Source organism: Brachycentrus maculatus, unplaced genomic scaffold (genome assembly GCF_059751285.1).
Source record: "Brachycentrus maculatus isolate JH-2025_06_01 unplaced genomic scaffold, ASM5975128v1 h1tg000055l, whole genome shotgun sequence".
NCBI classification, from domain to species: Eukaryota; Metazoa; Arthropoda; class Insecta; order Trichoptera; family Brachycentridae; genus Brachycentrus; species Brachycentrus maculatus.
The window spans coordinates 4,807,025-4,823,315 of record NW_028280809.1 but is presented as its reverse complement, the minus strand read 5'-3'; the positions used below and the strand labels follow the sequence as shown (position 1 = coordinate 4,823,315).

At 30.4% G+C, this 16,291-nt stretch overlaps 1 protein-coding gene across 1 annotated transcript in view; it reads right to left on the bottom strand.

Annotated features, from left to right (window-relative positions):
* Trmt61 (tRNA methyltransferase 61) overlaps window positions 1–16,291 on the bottom strand; it is a 182,061-nt gene that overhangs the window by 87,480 nt on the left and 78,290 nt on the right. The window contains exon 5 of the mRNA XM_088278302.1: window positions 3,476–3,645. Within this exon, the coding sequence (XP_088134428.1) occupies window positions 3,476–3,645 (170 nt within the window). The remainder of the gene's footprint in view (window positions 1–3,475; window positions 3,646–16,291) is intronic.

Below are 16,291 nucleotides of genomic sequence, written 5' to 3'. Positions count from 1 at the left end.
ATATATAATTAAAGTGTTAATATTTCTCGATAAAACTCTATTATTAGATAATAATAGATATTTGAAGTTTTGTACTAATAAAAATACTTTCACCATTTTATTTCCACGATTTCAATAATTGACAACGGAATGCTTCCGCCTCAGAAGCCATCTTAATTCAATTAAAAATTTGTAATTTGTATACACTTTAAAAATAAAAAGCTTTCTTGATCTCTCAACATTGTACGGTGAGACTTCTGTATTCGTCATTAAAATGTCCACCATAAGCCGACGAATATTGAGTTTGATGAGTTTAGAAAAAATAAGCAAGAAGTGACTGCAATTTTAACTCGTTCCCATCCCCATACGACAAAAAAAAGAGAGTAGATTACAGCACACGTAGTAGGAGAAAAGTAACTATTATTTAACGATTATAGTCACGATTATAACACAAGGTAACTCCAAATTGATATGGTTTACTGATGATTCAGTAGCAATAGATTATTGTTTGTGTTTTTATTTTCCTTATAAAGGCTACACAGTTATAGACGAGGAAAAGTGACGAATATAGAACATTTTTAGGATATCAAAATAATGTAAAATAAAAAAAAAACAACTGTTTATTTTTTCCACCTATATTATATGGAAAAAAATATATGAGGAAATGTATATATGGTACAATTTATGTGAAAAAAACGACAATATTGTTATTTTATTATATAAAATGCAGCTCCACCGAAAAAAAAACAGTGAAAAACTTAAATGAATATTGAATATGACGAATAACGAAATTCCACCATATTACAAAATCAAAAGTAATAATCAATGGAATTTTAAGGTTTACCATTTAATTTGTTAGTACTACCAAAATTCATTTATATTTTCAATATCAAATCATCGCCTTGCAAATCTTTTCGTTTTACGCGGCGAATGAAGCGGTAAAAGCAATCATAGGATCTGAATTGTACCAGTCAAGTGGGTACAAGAAATACGTGTACGAGGAGTTTAATTCAAAATCAATTAAACGACGGAAATCAAATGTCAAGTTTATCGGCATTGACAGCTACTTACCGAGTACTGTGTACTTTTCCTGACCGCAAGAGAAGCTGTCGAAAGTTGAGCAAATAGAGCTGTTGCGACGGACGTACTAAGGGGTGCAAGTGTCGAAACAGAAAAATTAAATATACTCATAAATTATATTCCACCTACCTATGTGACAACGAATTACAAATATTAATGACAGTAAATAACATTTTAATAACCTCCCTACGGGTATCAAAGAAAACATTAAAATACTTCATAAAAAAAAAAATTAAAGTACCATAAATAAAGAAGTTTACTATAACTACGACTACCAAGAGTGTCTGACTGAAAGGATAAATCTCTAAAAAAGTGTATAAAAAATTACTTTTTCAAAGAAGCATTTGGATTCTTAATGAGCGAAACAATTATTTTAGTACATATATAATCCAAATTTTAAATAAACACTTATATTTTGTCTCTATAAGGTATAATTTATTATATATTTCTTAATTCAGTGGTGCATCGGGCGAATGATACAAAACTGACAATATAGATGCTAGGATGACAGAATAGTGATAAGAGTAAACGTTCATAAAATAAAACCTACACACTGCATGACTTTTTTTCAAATTTGTATTTTAGCACTTAACCCTTATGTTACACCATCCAATATAGCTTTCATAATGAAAGCTCGCATGCATGCGTACAATAATATTAAATAGATCTTGCAAATAAATTTGCAATTCAATTAATTAAATAAACAGTCCGAGCAAGTTGAGTATGCAAATTATATAATATTCGATTTATTATAAATGCATTTATTCCAGATAAAATATCGATTAGACGTTAACATTGATTACATGTCATAAACAAAGTATGAACATGGTTTATTAGTCAAATAAACTTTTACAATGCAAAAGGAAACTAGTTATTTATTTGTTCTTTAAATTAATACGCAATTTAACGCTAAGGGTAAAAATTCTATTTTTTTACATGAAATGTTGAAAGGTTTAAAGTGTTAAAAGGCTCACATCGATGTAGTAGTACTATTCCCAAAGGAAATGTGATTTTCTTAGTGGTACAAAGCAGTAAAGATTTTTTAAGTACATTCCTGTATTCACAGTATTTTGATTTTTTTTTCAAAATCTTTGTTCTCTTTTATTTCTTTTGAGTTATTTCTGTTATTTCTTTATCAAAGTTTAATCCTGATCACTCCAATGTCGAGTGTGACTTTATTGCGACATGTTCAAAAGTTTGACTTTATTACATGGCATTTATAACGACAACGTCGAATCTGGCTCACCAACGACTAACGATACTCGAAAAATAATATAAATAAAAAAATAATAATACACCCATACAATGATCCAATACAATGCTAAATATTGTATTATCTGATGTCACACTATATATTTATATTGTGATAGTTAATTAAGTGATTACTGATAAATATATAAATTAATTAAGATATCAAGAAGTGCTAGGAATTAAAAGATAAATCTTTTGATTCACTGGCATTTAAAATGATGATTTAAATACAAAAAATAAAATAATTGTATAAGACTCCTTTTTTGTTTATCAATGTAGCTTCGAGAACTGCACATACTTCTAAAGTGGTCTTATTCAGTTGTTTTTATTTTAATATTCAAATAATATATATCTCAGCATACAAAGATGAAGAACTGCACTTTATGTATCGTGAGATATCAATTAAAAATGATGAATTAATTTTATTGGCATGGATAACAATTTTAATTCTACCAGATTGTATTTTAATTTAATATAGTTGATTCAATTTCATTATTGATTCGGCAGTCACTCTTTGGTAATGTCTATCCATTTTCAATAATAATTTTATTTGGTAAGTACCACTATTTAATAAAATCTATTGTTACACGTGTTTCGATGCATTCCGCATCATTTTCGAACACTAAAAAATATGGAATGCATCAAAATAGGTGTTCCAATAGATTTGAAGAAACAGTGGTACCAAATAAAATTTTTTTTAAAATAAAAAAATAATTAACATATTCGCTCACTCCTTTCAAGAACGTCATAAATCAAAAATCGTCAATTTTCAGTTGAGCATATTTTCGGAATGCCCAGAAAATGTACTATATCCCAGCAAAAGAGGCATATTTTTAACCTAATATTTACCCGCAACAGGGCAGTAAGTGTTGTTTTTGCATTTTGAAGAAAAGGTAATTGTTTAATTATTTTTTTAAATTTACTAAATATTTTTCAAATGAAGAAAAAACCTTCAGGTTCTACCTAAAAAGATCTGTTGCACAGTAAAAAGTTCAATAAGTGGCTTGATATTTATTTTTATTACATTGTGTTATATTTTTAAACTTTAAAAACGTTCTCCTGAAAAATCAAGTTTTTTGATTTATGACGTTCTTGAAAGGAGTGAGCGATATAGAAATGTCCAAGCGGCTCAGCGAAATACGTTCGATATACAACAAATTCTTACCTTATGCTTGACGAAGTCCAGGTTCCTGACTTGCAGCATCCTGCTGGCCACCTTCAGCTCCGACTGCAGCACTTCCAGGGTCTTGATTTCCAGGAAGCCGGAAGCAGCGAGGGCGAGGCAGGTCTTCTGTACCTGCTCGATGCACGGGCTGAAGCTGCAGAATCTCCCACCTGGAAAACAATGCACATAATTGGTAAAACGAGAAAAAGGAAAATGTAATAATAAAAAATATACATAAAGTAATAAGAATAATATAATAAACAAGTAAAAAAACAATATTGATTATGGGGATGGAAATATTGATAATGATATAGAAAGGAGAGTGAATGCTGAAAATAGAGTGAATGGTGCATTAAATTCAGTATATAGTAATAGCTAATAAAACCCTATCAGCAAAAGCTAAACTGGCAGTACACAATGAAGTCCTAGATCCAAACCAAATGTTTGGAAGTTGGCAAAATAAGGATGAAATTGGAGTCTAGTTGAAATACGTTTTCACAGATGAATGTGCGGCAAAACGTTTTATGATATATGTTCGAATGGTGATATGAGGAAATAATAGTATTATATAATCACACACCGAGATTATTTGTCTATCGGTTTCGAGACGCACCCGTCTCTTCGTCAGGATAACTACTACAACGGCATGAAAACAATAAACAATTGTAAATTATAATATACTAATATTACAAACACTTTTGTGAAAAAAAGTCTTATGTGGCGCATAATAGACCAGAATGGCAAAGGAGGTGTCATTTGTTGCTGCAAACCAATCCACAAGATTGAGACCAGAGAAGAGATACTGTTTACATTTAAAATATGATAGTGAATTAAAAAAATAATTATATTTAAAATGTGGTATAATATCACACGTACCAATTATCTAAATTGGAATAATTCTTCACTAAGATATGCGGGAAATAATATAAAAAAATAAGTAAATAATAAAAGCAATCATAAACAGGCAATTTCCAAGTTATGTTGATCGCAAGCTTAAGGTACACATTATCTGATTGTATGGTATAACCTTTTGACCGCGGTTGAATATTTCAATTCAGCCAATATAATGCTACATCCACTGTTCGGTTTAAATGTTTGTGGTAAAACTGACAAGATCGATCCGATCCATACAATTATTACTGCAAATGGGTACAAGGACAGAGATAAGAACTGTTTATAATAACAATAATTACATAGAGGCATGATTACACTTTATGTATAATTTGTATAAATAAAAAAAAAAAGAAAGAGCGATGCTTATTTCGCTTTAAACTTAATTGGGAACTTTGTATAAACTAGGAATTTTCAAGGTAAAGAGCGAATTAAATATTTGAGATAGATAATGAGGAATGGTCGAGATTTCAATATTATATATACATATATTTATATATGTTAATTTTTTATTGATTTTTAAAAAAATTTCTTCTACATATATTTTATAACTACATATTTTAGTATAAAATATTTGTGTATATAGCAAGAACACAAACAATTATAAAAAAAAAACTTTGGTTGAAAAAACATATTACTGTATTGAATACGTATTTTTTTCTCTATGGGCTTACTTGAATCCCCTTCACATATGGGTACAATTTAAAAGATTTAAAAGTATGGCTGATTGTGGCGCCATCAGTTGAGAAATTAGCGAAGTCTATTTATGAAACTTATAGGTGAAAGTGATCCAAGACCATAACATATATACAAGTTCCAAAAATTAATGCAATATGTATGTTCAACAATGGGCAGGATGGTGAACGTTACACAAGTGTATAAAGTGATCACATAAGCCAGCCAAATGCCAGGTCGTAACCCCTGGGATGCTCAGACCTTCTTTAATATAAAACGATAGATGTCTCGTCTCAAGTGGAGACACCTACAGTAAATACAATAATCCAATTACATTACATGAAGTGTAATTAAAAGGCAAAAGTGTTAAAAGCCACCCGACGAAGAAGTGAGGTAACTGCGATATTACGTAATAATTATCAATAATTGTACGATATAATAGTACCTGCGAAAGCGTTCACGAGTATCAACATATATCACGAATTACGAACGTAACTACGGATTAAATAAAGATTAACTACATTCTGATACAAATGCAGCTAAATTGGATGCAAATATCCCACTTCCAGGTTTAATTATGGTTCAATAATGCTCACACACTGAGTATATACTCGACTCGAAGCGCATATTACCGCTTTATTATTAAGATGCAAGTCAGGTTAAAATGGTATCTTTATGTACAATACATTCATGTACAATAAAAACAAACATATATTTTTATTATATAACGTTTTATTTTTATAAAAAAAAACAAAAAAGAATTAATTTTAAACAGCAACAATACATTCACGTACATTAAAAATAAACATGGAATATTTTCACTAAAAGACGTTTTATTTTTATTTTTAAAAACAAACAAATATTAATGAATTTTAAACAGAACCAGAGAAATGCCCAGACTTCCATATTCTTCTTCATCTTTGATGAGATGTCAAAAGATAATAAGAAGCAGAGAAGCATAATATTTGACACGACCGAGTATTTAAAGACTTCCATATTCTTCTTCATCTTTGATGAGATGTCAAAAAATTATCAGAAGCAGAGAAGCATAATATTTGACAGGACCGAGTATTTAAAGACTTCCACATTCTTCTTCATCTTTGATGAGATGTCAAAAAATAATAAGAAGCAGAGAAACATAATATTTAACACGACCAAGTATTAAAATACTTGAAGGTGTTTAGGTCTGGGGGCGGAATAACCGATGGGTATGAGGAGATGAACGAATGAGGAAGAGGCATGGAATGTTTACAAAGACAGAGTAGTGTGGCATTCCATTCTCTCTGCTTACTCTTGCGGAGAAGTGGCGTAAAAATTGGTAAGTTAATTAGTCTTTTTTTCATTAACGGTAAATCTGGACCAAATGACGGTCTTATCAAACTGTGTATTTGACGTAACCTGGGAATGACATGAGTTTATAAAAGTGTTTATAAAGTTTATAAAAATATCTTCTTTTTATGATACCCTTATATACCAAAAGTCATACACTGCAACATTTTGAAACAATACAAATTCATAAAAATGAAAACAAAACCCATAAATAACAATATGACAATGACTAAAGCCTCCCTTCCTATTGTCTATATTCCCACTGATAACAATAAATAACCCCCTCTTCAACCTTCAACGTCCCAAGGACACAATTCTAAAATTTAGGCTTAATTTTACAAATAGGTTTAAAAATAATGCCGAATGCATCGAAACACGTGTCACAATAGATTGAAGAAAAATTGGTATTTACTCAGTAAAACTCAAATTTAAAATGTTGTTTAGTTTAATACAGTAATCTCTACATACATGTGGCATATGTACATAGGTACGTACGTTTGTGCGTAAGTTGTGTAAGCTCGTGTAGTTACCGTACACTTTACGTACACGGTATTAGCAAAGACAGCCGATATATTCATTATTCCGCGCGCCGCATGCGTAAATCCGTTTAATTGAACGAAATATTTCACAAGCTCGGTCGCTTTATCCGCCGCGCGTTTTCATCTTATTCAGTATGACAGTTTAATAAGGAGGATATAGTGTAATCGAGACTACTAAGTATAGATATTCGCGGATGATACACTACAGCCGACGTGCGTACTGTAATTTTGCTCTGTAAGCCGAATGGCATATGTACCTTCATTTCAGTACATACCTAAGTTACCTACTTGTACATTGATTTCCTGTTTTTCGCGAATCAACCTTAAAATTTTGATAATATTCAGAATCAGAAAACAGTTTATTTTTCGATTTACTTATGAATAAGACAAAACAGCACCCCTAATTTAAATATGTACCTAATTGTGTGAAAACTTTTATTTTAATTTTCAAATAAATGATCAATTCATTATACCCTGATGTAAACCTTAAATCTCTATGTCAAAGCTTAAAAAATGTAATTATTCCAAACATATTTTTATCTGTATTTTATTAATTAACATTGCTCCCTTAGAGATGAAATTAATGAAGAACAGTCCAGCTATAGAGATATATACACACACACACACACACATATATATATATATATATATATATATATATATATATATATATATATATATATATATATATATATATATATATATATATATATATATATATATATATATATATATATATATATATATACATATATATAAATATACATATGTTATTAATGTGTTTATTTTCCAATTTTCCAAATTAGATAAAAATAGTAAAAAAAACAAAAAAAAAGTCCACCGGCAACCCACATCAAGTGCCTCGTTGGATTTCTGTAAAAAATATGTAGATTCTTTGAATACGATTAACACAATTGTAAAAAAAAAATATTTATTTTTATCGAATAAAATAAATAACAACAAAACAAACCAAAATGATCCGGGACGCATCGAAACACGTGTCACCATAGATTTTAAGAAAATGTCGTATTTACTACGTAAAACTAAAATTAAAAATGGATAGATTTTACCATAAAGTGACTGCCGAGTCAATTGATGAAATTAATATTAAATAATTTGAAGTCCAAAGGAATGGAGAAAATATCATTTACCTTTTAGAAAGAAAATTTAATAAAAGAGTATAACGAATGAGATAAGAGAGTAATAGACATTAGATTGACATGTACGAATAGGTTGCTGACCCGTTGGTACTTAAGGCGCTCGTATGGCCACGATTTTAATATACTAATAGAAAAGGATAATTAAAATTATTATATAAAGATCGTGAATCTTCTTATACGTGCAGTTGCACAGTCACGATATGAAAAATATTGGCGAAAGCTTCCATACGTGATTTCATAAACTTTAAAATGGGTCACTAATTATATGTCCATGGGAAAGTTTAGATTCATCTGGGCAATAAGTGTTACATTACGATCGAACGTAATTTATCAAACATTGTAATAATCATAACCTTCGCATATGATATTACATCGCAGCCAAATAATGAATTATTGACCTCCTCAGTCTCGAACTAAGATAATTAAAAGTCAATTTTTTTTTATAAAAAAGTGAATTGAGAGAATGAAGTTAATTTATTCCTTGAGACAAAGCATCTTTCGATTGTATACGAAAGAAGATGGAAATCTGAGCATCTCAGGACTTGCATTTAGTTGGCTTAAGTCACATTATACACTCACGTAACGTTCACCATTTCGCCCTTTAATTGAAAAAAAAGTAAATAATACAAAATAGTTGGTAAATATACAATACATTTCAAATATAACGTTTATACCACTCTAATAAAGTAGATATTTGTGTTAAGAGAGGGAGTTCGATTTACATTTTTTTATAAACAAAGTAAATTTAAAAATAATCTTTGGTATGGAGTCAAGGTAGGGGTGAGTCTAATTTTTTTTTAATACAGTGAAACCTCTATCGATCGTTCCTTGAATAATCATTTTCCTGGATGTGTCGTTTATTTCTTATACCCCGAATTAATTTCAAACAAAAATAGATCGCATCGATCGTTACTACCCAACATTTTACCACATTCATCGTTTGAATTACGCTACATATTTGATATAATTTGTCTGTTTTTTTAACTTTTTTTTTACATTTTCTCAATTTTGTTATATTTGACGACAATATTTCAACGTGTGGGATACAGACTATCAAAAGCTTGTGCGATGGATACAGCAGAAGAGGTCTGAAGATCTTTGGGATCTGTTCAACTTTGCATTTTTTTAAAAAAAATAGTACATTTATTTAGATCTAAAACTTGTATTCTTCAAATTTCAACCTACCAATGGTTATGCAATTGGGAGGACGGTATCTTTACTCGATCGTATATCCTTGTGTATTGACTTCTTTATCCCGCATTCACTGTTTTCCCGCATTCATAGTTTATTTCACTAGGTCCCTTTAAAAACGATAGATAGAGGTTTCACTGTATATGCACCGTTGTTGGATTGCTTTCGTATGTTAGATCTTGGTATATCATACATAGGGTCATCCAGTGTCAACAACACGGTGAATAATTCACCGTGTTGAATAAATAATTTAAAAAATGCCGTTTGGAATTTTCAAAAAATTTTCCCATTCATCAAAGAATTTTCAAAAAAGGATAAAACCTGAATTACATTACTTGTATAAGTATATTTTAAATGACAGAAACTATTTAACGAAAGCTCAAAAAATATATAAGAAACAAGCTTAAAAAAATATATTTACTGATTTTTCCTGGTCCACCTCAAAAGAAATGAGAGTTAATATTAACATTTTCAGAACGCAAAACATTCACCGATTTTCAAGGTATGTATTTTTGCTAATGTTAAAGATCTTACTTTGCTAATTTTAACGATCGAAATGTGAGAATTTCATTTATACTTTGTTTTACAGAATAAACTTACATTCTCTAGTCCGCTGGATATTAGGATACCAGGTCTGAGGAGGTTAATAGGTAAGAAACGAGAATATTTGGAATACATCGTGATCGGAATTGTTTAATTACAAAAGATTTTGGTGAAATGCTACATTGATAAATAAAATTGAAGAATTATTGCCACCAGTAATTCAAGGCTATCGAGTAAAAACGCTTCCATTTAAACAAAACACATTTATCTTTTCTAAACCACTGGTTTTCATCAGCCACTTAGAATATGATTTATCGTTTTTTCACTAATTATACATATGGAATATTGTTCGCGTTAAAAGTAGCTTTATTCAATGAAATAACGTATGTAATAATTAAACTGTGAATATAACTCACAAAAACAAAAAAAAACACCTATGATTATATAAAATTGGCAGAATTTTTATTTCCTTGAAAGGCGTTTTGCAAATCAAACCACCATAAAATCACCTTAGAGTAAAATGAAATAAAGAATAAAAAAAATGGTTAAAAACATTGAAATATCCAAAACCGCTCGCAAACGAGTGAAGATTGACATATTTTTTTATATTCTCAATATTATTAATATTTAAAGCATTTACTTTGTGGTTAGTCATTAATACTTTTTTTACGAAAATGTTAGTAATATAAGTATGTTACTAACATTTTAACACCAAACCTATTAAAAATAAATCTTTCTTGAATTCATTTTGCAATTGGCGGGAATCAAACCCGCAACGCCAGTTTCGCAGTCGAGCGTCTACCCAACTACGCCACAGCGCCTGTCGTGTTATATGTTACATCGTGTTATATGTTTTTTTTTTCTTGTGTTAAATCAAGTTACTATAATACTTTGTTATATATGTATTTTGTTAACAAGATAACATATTTATTTGTTGAAACTTTTCATACAATGTAAGTCCAATATACCATAGCTAAATCATTAATGCAACATGTCTAGCACCTCACCACGAGTTCATTACTCATGTTGGTATCACGGGAAATCGCCTTAATTATAAGGTGTTTTCGCGTGTTACAGCATAGTTTACCTGATTCGCCGCACCAGAGACTCATCTAAACTAGCGAGGGTTAAATGTTGTAGTTCCAATCAAAGCGATTAACCGAGATGAAATGTGCGTGTGTGCGCGTGTTTGAGCGAATTTGCGAGCATGTGTGCGACTTTGTGCGCATATGTGCGCGCGCGTGTATGTGTGATTGTGTGAGTGCGTGTGTTGTTAATCACAGTATGATATAAATATATAATTTAATATAGATATATTGAGTTTCCATTTCAAGTACATAATAATAATAATAAATCCCTTACCGCACCCCAATGATGCATAGGGCACTGCTTCATATAAACGCAGTGTTATCTCGATCGATTACACATGAAGGAAAGGTGATCAGCCCTCCACTTCAGGTACCAGTCCAGTGTAATATTGAATAAATATTAGAGTGAAAAAATCACTTATATTTATTAAACCCCCCTGGGAATCGGACCCGGGACCTCCAGAACGGTAGGCGAGCATGCTGACCATTACACTACGGAGGCGGACATTTCAAGTACACTTGTGAAAATTGTATTGAAACTGTATAAAACTAATTATTTTATGCATACGTTAATGAATTATTTTATGCATATAAATTATGTGAACGAAGAAAATTTAAAATAGCAATATTCTATAAGTTTCAAAAACCATCAAAGATTGTTTCTCGAGGTTCAATTAACCTAGCCAAAATCTTAATTTATTTGAAATTTTAATGAATTTACAAATAAGTTGTATGTTGTGAATAAACCATAAATGTATATCCAATACACGGCTTTAATTTATTGTGTTTATTGAAATCTTCAAACAATACATAAAAAAAATAATGTTTGCATGCTGTGGTAGTGATTGTCCTGACGAAGAGACGGGTATGTCTCGAAACCGGTAAACATAAAAATCTCGGTGAGTAGTTATATACTAATATTACTAACATTTATGAAAAAAAAATATAAAAGTAAAATTAACTAACCATAAAGTAAATGCTTTAAATATTTGCCAAGTTTTACTCGGCCTTCCTCTGCTTCTTTTTCCAACTACATTCGCCTCATAATTTTTTAACTGTTCTATCCTCACTAATACGTTCCACATTTCCAAACCATCTCAGTTTTCAAAATAACTTGCTGAAATTATATTATTCTCAATATTATTAATATTTAAAGCATTTTTTTGTGGTAAGTCATTTTTACTTTTATATATTTTTTTCTAAATGTTAGAAATATCAGTATATAACTACTCACCGATATTTTTATGTCTACCGGTTTCGAGACGTACCCGTCTCTTCGTCAGAACAATCACTATTCTGACTCCTGACCTTACCATTGTCCTGGTTCTAACCACATTGCATGGAAATCAGGTATGAAGTTGGCAAAACAAGGATGAATACAGTCAAAATTCGATCTTTTAGACGAATATGCAGCAAAACGACGTGCGATAGCTGTTCAAATATCAAAATAAGGAAATAATGCACGGAGATAAGCATTATCTGTTAAATTAAGAAAGAAGTCATTCATCGTTCATTTTGTGTAACAACCACTTTAATTTTATTTACTTATTTTATTTTAAATTTATTATTAGATTAAAACCAATATTTTTAGCTTTTCCACTTTTTTATTTGACCAGCGACCGGGTTTCGTCGTTACCGACATCATCAGACTGGTCGCTGGTCAAATAAAAAAGTGGAAAAGCTAAAAATATTGGTTTTAATCTAATAATAAATTAAAAATGCAATTCCATCACGAAGTGTCAGTGGATAATATAAATCTATTATTTTATTTTATTTTTATTTATTTCAAAACACATTACATACATAAATCATATATACATACAATATTCCCCATGAGTAATTTCTATTTCTCATTTTGTTAACAAGACTGGAACACAAATAATAAAGTAACAAAAAGATTTTTTTTAAATAATCAAAACTAATACTAATACATGGCAAAATATAAAAACAATAAACATTAATGTAAACTTTTTATTTTTTAAGTGGTATTACACAAAGTGAACGATGAATGATAAGGAGAATGTTATATTACCATACTACAAAGTAAACAATGCTTTTAATATACAAAATATAATAAAGGAGTGTTGAGATGGTTTGGACATGAGGAACAAATGAGTGAAGGAAGAATAATAAAACAAATAAATAATTAATACGGTGAAAGTGGTTAGTAATAGAACCAGAGGAGGGCTGAGGAAAACTTGGCATGATCAAGTATTTCAAACACTAATAAGTATATGGAGAAATAATTATATTGTAGTACTGAAAACGTGACGACGATACGAATATAAATATAGTTTTCCACATACGAAAGGACAGATCATAATTTACAGCACATGGATGCACTATATCGTGTGATGAAGAGGAATTACTCTAAATGAAGAAGTTATACCGGTTGTTCGCGTGCCGATCGTAATAATTCTTTTCCTCACATTATCTTGCGTGGTCCATTACATATCGCTCACTCCTTTCAACAACGTCATATATCAAAAAACGCGATTTCAGGAGAATGTTTTTTTAAGTTTAAGAATATAATAAAATGTATTAAAAATAAATATCAAGCCACTTATTGAGCTTTTTACTGTGCAACAGATCTTTTTAGGTAAAAACTGTATGTTTTTTGCCCATTTGAAAAATATTTAGCATATTTAAAAAAATAATGAAACAATGCATTTTCTTCAAAATGCAAAAACAACACTTTCAGCCCTGTAGCGGGCAAATATTAAGTTAAAAATGTGCCACTTTTGCTGGGATATAGTACATTTTCTGAGCATTCCGAAACAAGCACAACTGAAAATTGACGATTTTTGATATATGACGTTGTTGAAAGGAGTGAGTGATATGTCCATTACACTGTGAAAAAATACTCATGTCTCTTCTTTTTCCTCATTTGGACTTGTAAAGTGAGCTGCATGAAATTAATGTTATGATAAGTTGATCGTTAATTTCATGAAGGCAAAGCGTTCAGTCTTACGCTCAGGGTAATATCAAACAAATATTAGAGTGACAAAACATGTACACTTATTTTCACTTCTCTAAGAATCGAACCCGGTATCTCCAGCAGGCTAGATAAAAGCGATAATCACTAGATTATATGGTGGACAATTTATAAATGTTAGAAACAAACAAACAAAATATATGTAAGTCTAAGCAGATATCGGCTGGTTTAAGTGACCACTTGAACCCTATATAACTAAACATTCGTCCATGCGACGACGCCCTTCTCCGAAAAAGTCAAGTGCACTTACTTCCCTACACACCGCACCCGCCATGCTTGGTTTACGGAATAGTGATTTATTGTTAAATGTCTCTTATATTCATTCGTAATAAACAAAACTTAAGTGTCATGTAACCAGTTACTAATTTTACTAAATATTTTTGATAATTTTCACATTTTAATTGCGTAGTCCTCCTGACGAATGTTTACTTAATACGAATCTACAAATATAGTTTAGTTATCAAGGGTAAAATATATTGTTAGATTTAGATACTTACCTAATTACTATGATCGAACATTAAAAAAAATACATGCATTACCCTACGATGATTTTTTTTTGAGTATTCATATGATAAAAATAAAAACAGTTAAAGCTAGTCTGCTAATTCTAGCATATGGATTATTGATACGTAAAAGTGGTCAGGTCAGGAGTCGGAATAATCGGATTGAATAATCCGATTGAATAACCGGATTGAATAATCGGATTGATCAATCGGATTGAATAATCAGATTGAATAAACGGAATAAGAGGCGCGGATTGTTAGCAAAGACACATTGGTGTGGTGTTCAATTCTCTCTGCCTACCCTTGCGGAGAAGTGGCGTGATGGTGAGTTAGTTATTATTACACACCGGAAATTCTATAGAATTACCATTTTGAATAGCCTTTGGAGTATAATCTCGGATACCCCGCAAGTCCATCTAATTGAATTATAACCATTGCGAGCCATTAATATTATTTGCATTAAACGGTATAATTAGGGGTTATCAATTTACACGGCATAAGAGGACACGGGTTACCAGGAACTGGGTGGACATTAAGATATATCGACGATTTAATCAACTTCATTTGCATAAAACAATTGCATTAAGTTGGCTACGCAGAATATTCGTAATTGAATGAACTATACTTTGGTAAGTCACAAAATTACAGCTCAACGAAGGCTTGGTAGCCAAAATACATATGGGTCGCCTACTTTCAAAATCCGCCAGATCCGATTTTAAAAGATTTCAAAATAAATACTCTATCGAAGTGCCAACTGTGGGTTAACATACTAAAAATATACTTGAAAACCCTGCTATAAAATACTTAAAAATGGCGTTGTATTTAAAATTCCGATATATTCATGAAACTTGCCTTCTGACCCATATCGGCCAATCAGAGAGCGGGGATGGGTCAAAAATTAAGATGACGTCATTATCGGTTGGTGTCTTGTGTTTTTTTTAAATACTGAAAAACTTTCCAAAAAATGGGAGAATACTCTATTTTATAATATTTTATCTAAAGATAGACAAATCTTTGAAACATAAATGTTACCCGGAGAATTTTTCATTTTTTGTAAAATCGAATTGAAATATCAGATAAAACCTTACTTGGATAAGTTTCAATCTTTGGCTTTGGATTTTATATTATTATTAATCCTAAAAATGTAAAATTCAATAAAATGTTAGCAATGTTTTGAAAATGCATGCATTTATTTAAAAAGAGAAACTAAATCCTTTAAAAAAATGTTTTTTGCATAAACTTTGTGACACATTTAAACTTCAACAATAAAAGTGGTTAAAAAAGAAGTTTTACTTTTATTTTCTAAAAGCTAAAACTTTAAATGAAATGACTATTGTTTTAGCCCTGAAGTCCTTTTTTAGCCCTATTATTACACTGATTAATATTAACTGAGCAAGATTATGCATTTATTACATTGATCAATCTCTATTTTTTGTATTCCTGACTAGTATACATATGGAAAAAATTAACACAATACGAAAAGGGATGGGTGATATTGTTTCGGGGTTAGGTACGTTTATTCTAAGTACCTATAGTTATTTCGCTAAAAATCGGTCGTAAAATGCTTTAAGGAATTCCACCAATATTGTTTTAATTTTTTATCTTACAACGAAAACGACGAAAATTCATAAATTATTATGAAAATAATATGCCTATGACAAAAATAAATAACTAGGCAGTTTCAGTAGTTTTAATGATTGATCAGGGAACAAGACATATTATGTAGGAACACAATAGTGTTATTAATTATTATATGCTTTCTGGCTATTTTGCAAAGATAAATTGCGAGAAAACTCGCGTTTCTACAATGAATAATCACTTATTCCCTTCGTCCATTAGTTATAAATAGCTCGGCAATTATATATATCGTTACATTACCGTACACGATGGCGGTATCACACA